This window comes from Arabidopsis lyrata (genome assembly GCF_000004255.2).
Source record: "Arabidopsis lyrata subsp. lyrata unplaced genomic scaffold ARALYscaffold_8, whole genome shotgun sequence".
NCBI classification, from domain to species: Eukaryota; Viridiplantae; Streptophyta; class Magnoliopsida; order Brassicales; family Brassicaceae; genus Arabidopsis; species Arabidopsis lyrata.
In genome coordinates this window covers 16,475,135-16,484,303 of record NW_003302548.1, presented here as the reverse complement: position 1 = coordinate 16,484,303, position 9,169 = coordinate 16,475,135, and the positions used below count along the sequence as shown (strand labels likewise).

General features: G+C 34.6%; 2 protein-coding genes and 1 non-coding gene across 3 annotated transcripts; 1 reads left to right on the top strand and 2 right to left on the bottom strand.

Moving 5' to 3' along the window:
- The first annotated feature begins 2,686 nt into the window (after positions 1-2,686).
- Positions 2,687-5,892, top strand: LOC9302114 (receptor-like protein kinase THESEUS 1). The gene has a single exon (XM_002865994.2). It carries the CDS (start codon positions 3,111-3,113, stop codon positions 5,667-5,669), a length of 2,559 nt encoding a protein of 852 aa, XP_002866040.1. The 5' UTR covers positions 2,687-3,110; the 3' UTR covers positions 5,670-5,892.
- Positions 5,893-6,190: 298 nt separating this feature from the next.
- LOC110225391 lies at positions 6,191-7,701 on the bottom strand. Its single transcript, XM_021015035.1, has 3 exons — positions 7,427-7,701; positions 7,005-7,341; positions 6,191-6,847 (listed from the first exon to the last, which is right to left on the bottom strand). The coding sequence occupies exons 1-3, from the start codon at positions 7,647-7,649 to the stop codon at positions 6,394-6,396; spliced, it is 1,014 nt and encodes a 337-aa protein (XP_020870694.1). The 5' UTR covers positions 7,650-7,701; the 3' UTR covers positions 6,191-6,393.
- Positions 7,702-9,088: 1,387 nt separating this feature from the next.
- Positions 9,089-9,161, bottom strand: TRNAF-GAA. Its single transcript has one exon. It is a non-coding gene; the product is annotated as a tRNA-Phe (tRNA).
- Between the last annotated feature and the right edge of the window lie 8 nt (positions 9,162-9,169).

The window sequence follows — 9,169 nt, the reverse complement described above, 5'->3', positions numbered from 1 at the left end:
GTTTTTAACTGTTTTGAATCATCATATAATACATAAAGTAAAAAAAAAAATCAATTTTTTTTCTGCATATACTGTGATTCGAAATTTTTAAAACGGACATATATTATCCAATTGACGAAAATGTGTGTTCAACGTTATACATCGATTAAAATATTTAGACAATAATTCAGAATCATATCATAAATAAGATCAACATTTATAAAATAAATGAGTTTTTTCGCCGGACGGGTTTGGCGGGACGGGTTTTTGAATCAACAATAATAAAAATATTAAAATAGCATTAATCCGCCGCTTCAATACAGATTAAATTTTTATTTTTTTTTAATATCAACAATATTAGACATATTAAAAGAATCTCATTTAGAAAAGATTGTATAAAACTAAAAATTGTCTCGTGGTATAATGTTACTTAATAACAATTGTAAACTATAAAATATAAATATCTTAGAAAATGATACAATTTGCAAACTTTTATATATAATAAATAATCGTTAAATTTTAAAAATTACTACTTTTAGAAAACAAATCACGGGACATGTTAAGAAGTTACAGGACGGGTTATATTTCGGAACGAAATTATATGTTGGACGAGTTTTAATCAATATTTATAAAATTTTAAAATATCATTACCATGCCGCTTTAATACAGATTAAATCTTCAGTTTATTAAAATATAAATGACTTAGAGAATGATATGATTTGTAAACTTTTATATATAATAAATAATCATTAAATTTTAAAATAAAAACAAATCACGGGACGGGTTAAGAAATTACGGAACGGATTATATTTCGGAACGGGTTTATATGGCGGACGAATTTGAATCAATATTTATAAATATCATTAACATGCCGCTTTAATACGGGTTAAATCTTCAGTTTATTAACAATTGTTTCGTCGACTCGTGATATACCGTTACATAATAACAATTGTAAACTATAATATAAATAAATATTTTATAAAGAGATACAATTTACAAAATATTTCTATACTAACTTTAAAAATAACAACTTATGAATGCATGACAAATCAAAATCTTGTTGTTACGTTGGGTATATTTGCTCTCTTCTATGTGTGTGTGTTTTTTTGCCGTTAAACAACGTCACAGTTTTGGTTTCGTGATATGCATAGTGTAAGCACAAAATGCAAACGAAGAGAAGCACCGTCTGTTACGGCGCCGTCATCATTGTCCACCATTCCCGTCCTCCAAAAGCCGCGTTTTGTGGGTTCCACTTAAAATTGTTTCACCACTATTTATTTATATTTCGAGTTTTTGGGCAACAAATAATATTCAATTTCGAGTTTCATATAAGTCCTAGAGGTTTCACTATAATATTATAGATAGCATAATACTTTACCAAAATAAAATAATATAGATAGCATATATCATACTTTACCAAACTAGCCAAAACTAATGTAGCTAGTTTGGTTTAAATTAAAAATCTGAAACCATAAATAGATGAGTTGAATTAATTGATTCACTCATGCCATAATAAATTAGTTGGGAACTTGGCTGGTTTGACCTATTTTCAACAGTTATTATAAGTTATACATCTACCTCTTGCTACCAAATAATCAAAAGCTCTTGTATATTGTTTTAGTATATATGCTAACAAATGCTATTTAACTTAGTGGTTGAAACATATTTAAGAGACAACTTCTTTTCACCATTAATGCAACACGATCACAATATTAGTTAGGTTTCCACCGGCTACCACTTTATTGACAAAAAAACATTGAAATCATATTTTTGGTCTACGAAATCCATCTTACTAATATTCCCTACTTGATTGATATCAAAGAATTATGACTATGATACTATAACAAGTGTCTACAGAGATCAACTGGTTAATCTTCTGTCACTTTTAATATGCTTCTTTTGTCATTTTATCTTCATTTTAATTAAGACCATGAATCAGTTACTATCATAGATGTACATTCTTTATCACAGTAGTTTATATACCTGTCCGTTAACTACTTTTTTAAGAATTTTTTTTTGGCATTTCTAGTGTTGTTAGTTGATCTAGTATTACTCTTAATTGTTTTGTTTACAATAATAATCTTGATAACCTATAAACTAAAAAACTACAGCTCAAATTTTACTACATAATCCCTCCGTTTCGTTTTAGTTGTCGTTTTAGGACTTAAATTTTGTTTCGTAATACAATGCAAATGTTTGGTAAAAATTCCAGTATTATCCCTATTGTTTTAATGATTTAGCCAATGAAAAAATTTATAAGATATATTAATAAAGGGTATAACAGAAAATTTAATGTTTTTTTTAATTTGTGTGAAAAAACTTTAAACGACAACTAAAACGAAACGTAGGGAATAGTATTTACATACATGTAGAAAAATTATTCGTAGAGAAATCCAAATGAACAAAATGAATTGATTAAAGATAGTTCCATAGAAAAAACACAAAATGTAATCGAAACAAAAGGTAATTGATAAACAAGTGACCCACAATATTACAACTACCAAAAGACATAAACGTTTTCTTATTCTTTTTATCTTTTTGAAAAATACCTTACACAATACTCAAATTAACAGCTAATACCCGCCGCTAATTTTATGCAACTTCATTAGTACAAGTTACAAGAGACAAAAAAAACTTAACTAATTAATCATTATTATAAAGTAAAAAAAAACTAAGCTTATTATTATTCTTTAATCCTATATTCTTTCTCTCTGTTTCTCTTTGTGTAGGGCCTTTGTGAAGGCTTCCATTGAGTTGCTTCTCCTCTGTAATAATAATATGACAGCCTAATCAAACCAGCCTGGAAAGAGCTATGAGCTATCTATCTAAAGAAACAAGTTTTGCAGAAAGTAACACTTAAAAAAGTCTCTACCTTTTCTCTTCTTCCTTTGCTCTCTTGTCTTTCATTGATTCTTCTTCGTCCCAAAACACACACATTCTTCTCCATTTGCCTCTTCTCGCCATGTGAATCCAAACCCTAAAGCTTCAAAATCCCTACTCTTTTCTCTATCTTCAACCTTCTTCAAGAACACAATCTCCAAACACAAAAAGTTTAATCCTTTTTAGCATTGAGCTTGTGGGTTTTCTTCGTTTTTCGATTTGGGTTTTAGGGTTCTTGATTTCACAAAAAAATGGTGTTCACAAAATCATTACTTGTTCTTCTTTTGTTCCTCTCTTGTTACACTACTACTTCATCTGCTTTGTTTAATCCGCCAGACAATTACTTGATTTCTTGTGGCTCATCACAAAACATAACTTTCCAAAACAGAATCTTTGTTCCAGATTCACTCCACTCTTCTCTTGTACTCAAAATCGGAAACTCTTCTGTTGCAACATCATCAACTACTTCCAATTCAACCAATTCCATCTACCAAACCGCTCGTGTTTTCTCCGGTTTAGCTTCTTACAGATTCAAAATCACTTCTTTAGGTCGACATTGGATCCGTCTTCATTTCTCACCAATCAAGAACTCTACTTGGAACTTAACCTGTGCTTCAATCACTGTCGTAACAGACGACTTCGTGCTCTTGAACAACTTCTCTTTCAACAACTTCAACGGCTCTTACATCTTCAAAGAGTACACTGTCAATGTCACTTCAGAGTTCTTGACCTTAAGTTTCATTCCTTCAAACAATTCGGTGGTCTTTGTCAACGCTATTGAAGTTGTCTCTGTTCCGGATAATCTTATCCCTGATCAAGCTTTGGCTCTTAACCCTTCAACACCATTTAGTGGTCTCTCTCAGCTTGCGTTTGAAACAGTCTATAGATTAAACATGGGAGGACCATTGTTGACTTCTCAAAACGATACATTGGGAAGACAATGGGATAACGATGCAGAGTATCTTCATGTTAATAGCTCTGTTCTTGTTGTAACAGCGAATCCTTCTTCGATTAAGTACTCTCCTTCTGTGACTCAAGAAACAGCTCCTAACATGGTTTATGCTACTGCTGATACAATGGGTGAGGCTAATGTTGCGAGTCCAAGTTTTAATGTTACTTGGGTTCTTCCTGTTGATCCAGAGTTCAGGTACTTTGTTCGTGTTCATTTCTGTGATATTGTGAGTCAAGCTTTGAACACGCTTGTTTTCAATCTTTATGTGAATGATGATCTTGCTCTTGGAAGTCTTGATCTCTCTACGTTGACTAATGGTCTTAAAGTTCCTTACTTTAAGGATTTTATCTCCAATGGTTCTGTTGAATCTTCCGGTGTTTTAACCGTTAGCGTTGGACCTGATTCGCAAGCTGATATCACGAATGCGACTATGAATGGGTTAGAGGTTTTGAAGATTAGTAATGAAGCTAAGAGCTTAAGCGGTGTTTCTTCTGTTAAGTCACTTGTTCCTGGAGGATCAGATAAGGAAAAGAAGAAAGCGGTGATCATCGGTTCCGCGGTTGGTGCGGTTACTGTGGTTCTGCTGATCGCGGTTTGTTGCTATTGCTGTTTGGCTGCTTCGAGGAAGAAGAGGTCGACGAGTCCTCAAGAAGGCGGTAATGGACATCCTTGGTTGCCATTGCCTTTATATGGACTCTCTCAGACTCTTACCAAATCAACCGCTTCTCACAAGAGTGCCACAGCTAGTTGCATTTCTTTAGCTTCTACGCATCTTGGCCGTTGCTTTATGTTTCAAGAAATCATGGATGCTACTAATAAATTCGATGAGAGCTCGTTGCTCGGTGTTGGTGGATTTGGTCGGGTTTATAAAGGAACTTTAGAAGACGGGACTAAAGTCGCGGTTAAAAGAGGTAACCCGCGATCTGAACAAGGTATGGCTGAGTTCAGAACCGAGATCGAAATGCTGTCTAAACTCAGACATCGACATCTCGTCTCTCTAATCGGTTACTGCGACGAGAGGTCTGAAATGATTCTGGTCTATGAGTACATGGCGAATGGACCGTTGAGGAGTCATCTCTACGGAGCTGATCTTCCTCCATTGTCATGGAAACAAAGACTCGAGGTTTGCATCGGCGCAGCGAGAGGATTACATTACCTACACACGGGTGCATCGCAGAGCATTATACACCGCGATGTGAAAACCACGAATATCTTACTGGACGAGAATCTAGTCGCTAAAGTTGCAGACTTTGGACTATCCAAAACCGGCCCTTCACTCGATCAAACCCATGTGAGCACGGCGGTTAAAGGAAGCTTCGGTTATCTCGACCCGGAATACTTCAGGAGACAGCAGTTAACAGAGAAATCCGACGTTTATTCGTTCGGTGTTGTCCTAATGGAAGTTCTCTGTTGCAGACCGGCTTTAAACCCGGTATTACCGAGGGAACAAGTGAACATAGCGGAATGGGCAATGGTGTGGCAGAAAAAGGGTCTACTCGATCAGATCATGGACAGTAACTTAACCGGTAAAGTGAATCCAGCATCACTGAAGAAATTTGGCGAAACTGCAGAGAAATGTTTAGCAGAATATGGCGTGGACCGGCCTTCTATGGGAGATGTATTGTGGAATCTGGAGTACGCGTTACAGCTCGAAGAAACATCTTCGGCTTTAATGGAACCTGATGACAATAGCACAAACCACATTCCAGGGATCCCAATGGCGCCAATGGAACCGTTTGATAACAGTATGAGTATAATCGACAGAGGAGTAAATTCGGGGACCGGGACTGATGATGATGCGGAAGACGCGACTACTAGTGCTGTGTTTTCGCAGCTTGTTCATCCTCGTGGAAGGTAGAAGAAGAAAAACACATTTGGTGAAACAAACAGAGACAGAGCATTGTTTGTTTTTGAAAAATTTACAGAAAGAAACATATTTATTCAAGACTTTTGGGTTGGAAACAACAAAATGATTCATTCAGGATTTATTTTCGAATTTTTACGGTGTATTTGTTTTGTAATATAGTGAGTACTGATGTTTTTTAAAAGCAAATCATGAATCAGAATGTGATTATATCTTTAACTTTTCAGATTTTTTAAAATTCATTATACATTTGTTTTGTTAATATCTCGATTATGAGTTAGTGTGACTACGACGTCGTTTTCAGTGTTTGAAAGAGGAGATAAAAAATTAAAATTACATATTTGCGGTGAGCGTGGATCGAACACGCGACCTTCAGATCTTCAGTCTGACGCTCTCCCAACTTTTGATATCTTACCAGAAATTTATTTTAACATACTGATTGTAACAAATTAATTTTTTTTAATAACACATTGACACTTTTCCCTCTGCACTCTCCATAAACTTATTGATTTGGATTAGTAGATTAAATAGTATTTATTGGAACAATATATATCATTAACGTTAATACAACATTAGAATATATAGTGAATGATACAATACAAATAGATTTCAAATTACATATTATTCCTTCACTTAATTATACTTTGGAAAATCTCCAGTAGAAGCTACTGCTCTCTGGCATTATTCTTCTTTTAAGCCAAGTTTATATGATTCTTTTTTACTTCCTGCACACGATTCCGTATCCAGAAGACGCTCCACGGGTACAATCCAAAGTTGCATATTTAATCTCTGACTTAACTAAATCAAACTCTGCTTGTGAGTCAGAGAAAATGCAAGTTTTACAGTCAGTGGAGAGGAGTGAAGAAGTTTTGAAGCTGTCTTCACCACCAACCACTGGCATTGCGACTCCAGGCTTAGCCGGATTTTGGAAATCGGGCTTGTAGGTTCGTCCCAAGATTCCGTCGACCTTAGGTGAAAGGTTGAAGAATCTGAATTGAACCTCAAGATGTGCAAAACAGTCATCTGATGGTACTTTGTAGCTATGGATTCTGTCGTCTTCTTTTGTCACTGGAACCACATTGATCATGATCTCGGCTTTGTCTTTGATTGTCACGATCACACTGTTTCTCATGCTCACTCTCTCAATCTTGATGTCCTTGTTTGGTGAGTACCTGTTTGTAAAGAAAACATATAAGTTTCAAGAATCCGGAAAAAAACAGAGGAAAATTGTTCCATAAAAGGTTTGTTTCAAGTATCAACCATGACATCACTATGTCACCATCCAGATTCAAGCTCACATGTTGTTGACATAAGAAATTAAATACTTACCAGGTGGAGAGAGTTTCTTCTGGGACAGATAAATCTTGGCCATCGAAACTGAATTTGAGATGGTCGATTTCGTTGTCCCATGAGGCGGTTTTCGCGGCTTCGAGGGAGAATTTGTGGGAGTTGAAGAGGAATCCTAGAGCTTGGATCCATGTGAAGTCTCTCGCACGACCAGCGGGTCTGTGACCAATGAACCTACCATTGATCTGAAGGTCAGAGTCAGAGACGAGGCTAAACTCTTCATTGCTCTTTCCATGGAAGTAAAACACAATGCCGTCTCCTCCAATAAACCTCGGGTCATAACAAGCTGATCCAGGTCTGTTGCAATTTGGTTTCCTCACTATAAAAAAACATTATGATCTTTACTTGAAAATGCACAAAACATGTGTGAAAGCTTTATGATTATAGAAATCGAAAAATCTTACTGCGGCATTGGGATTTGCAGGTAGGTCTATCGCAATCGGCGTAGCACACTTTGTTCTTGGAGCTCATAGCGGTTTTGCATGGACATTCCTCTGGACATCTAATGTACTTGCGGTAACATCGAGTGTAAGGGTTACTACAATAAACTCCAGCTGCCTTGGCTTGCAAGAAACAAGTTGCAGCCACCAGAGAAATCACTAGCAAAAGGGTTCTTGAGATCTCCATCTCTGTTCTTCTGTTTGATTAGAGAAGGATAGTGATTTGTTTGGTGATGATGAGAATTGTTGATTGTGAATTTATAGGAGTGAAAAGTCAAATCCTTGCTTAATAAAGGGGCTATTATGTTAATTAATTATTGAGATACAAGTTGGAGACTGTGTGCCTTTGGACGAACTTCGCGGTGACACCATTAACTATTTCACTTAACCTTTTTTTACTACTTCGTTTCTAAGCAAAAATATGACAATTTCTCCAATTTAAGGCACCGTTTTAAGATTAATTTTGTAATGACGACTATATTATAAATCCAAATGTTAAATGTTTAGTATAACGGTAAGAACATATATACGTCAAGAAATATATAAACATTGTAGATTTGATATATTATAAGAACGAAGTTATTAAATTGTTAGGAAAGAAAGCAGTGTGATCCACATTTATCGGTCCTAATAAACAGGACAATGACATTTTGTTGAGCATGTGTTATACATATAACCTGTGACCTGTTAGAATCTTTTGATATTGGTTCATTCATGGTGTTACAAGGATGATTTTATACGTGAACCAAGTATTATGTTTTCAGAAAAACTATAATTCATGTAATTATTCTCTATGGTTTTTTTTTTTTTTTTGGTTTTCTCAACCCAAGGAATTTGATTCTTAGGTGCTTAGATTTCTTTTTAGGTTAAGGTAAAAAAGTATCAAATTGTGTGGTTTAGTTTCTGATATTTCAAAGTAAGGTTCTATTTTTATTTTTTATTTTTTCATATCTATGCATCAATTGTACATTTTGAATTTCAAAATTTTCTACAAATACATGAATACTTTTATCTTACAAGAGCTGTTTCACATTCAAATAAAGTTTTTCTTTTACAAGTGTTGGTGTAAATTATATGGTGTCAATAATAGACGAATAATCTTGTAGATCTAATTATTTTAAAATGTGATATATCAGAAACCTATACATAACTTCATAAACTACTTTAAGTGACATGAATTGCTTGAGAATTTGGTTCTTAACCGGCCATATATATTATATACTATACTTGTAACTCTAGATACCTTGTGCCCGATTATCAACGGAAGAGAAGATAATGAAACTATACTAAAGTGACTTAGGATAAACTTAATCACAACTTCCGAACGATTATTATGAAATAAAACAAGTCAAACTATTTTTCATTCATGGATCTAAAATCATGAATCATTAGTGATTTTAATATTCATGAATACTTTCCTCCAAAATATCAATGAAAAGTTGAAAATGAATACGTTCCTCCAAAATATCAATGAAAATTTGAAAATATAGCGGATATAAAAGAGGAGATAAGAAAATCCAAACTAAATGAAATTAAGAAAGATTTGTTAGTTTATTTTTCTGAATTTTAGTTCTGAAATATCAAGGCTGTGTCGTTTTGGAGGAGAACTAAAATTAAGAAATAAAATGCGGTGAGCGTGAATCGAACACGCGACCTTTAGATCTTCAGTCTGACGCTCTCCCAACTGAGCTATCCCCGCGATGACAT

Coding starts and splice junctions, on each gene's coding strand:
- LOC9302114 (XM_002865994.2), top strand. CDS start 3,111: ATGGTGTTCACAAAATCATTACTTGTTCTTCTTTTGTTCCTCTCTTGT.
- LOC110225391 (XM_021015035.1), bottom strand. CDS start 7,649: ATGGAGATCTCAAGAACCCTTTTGCTAGTGATTTCTCTGGTGGCTGCA. Junction 7,342..7,426: donor CTGCAAATCCCAATGCCGCA/GTAAGATTTTTC, acceptor GTTTTTTTATAG/TGAGGAAACCAAATTGCAAC. Junction 6,848..7,004: donor GAAGAAACTCTCTCCACCTG/GTAAGTATTTAA, acceptor CTTTACAAACAG/GTACTCACCAAACAAGGACA.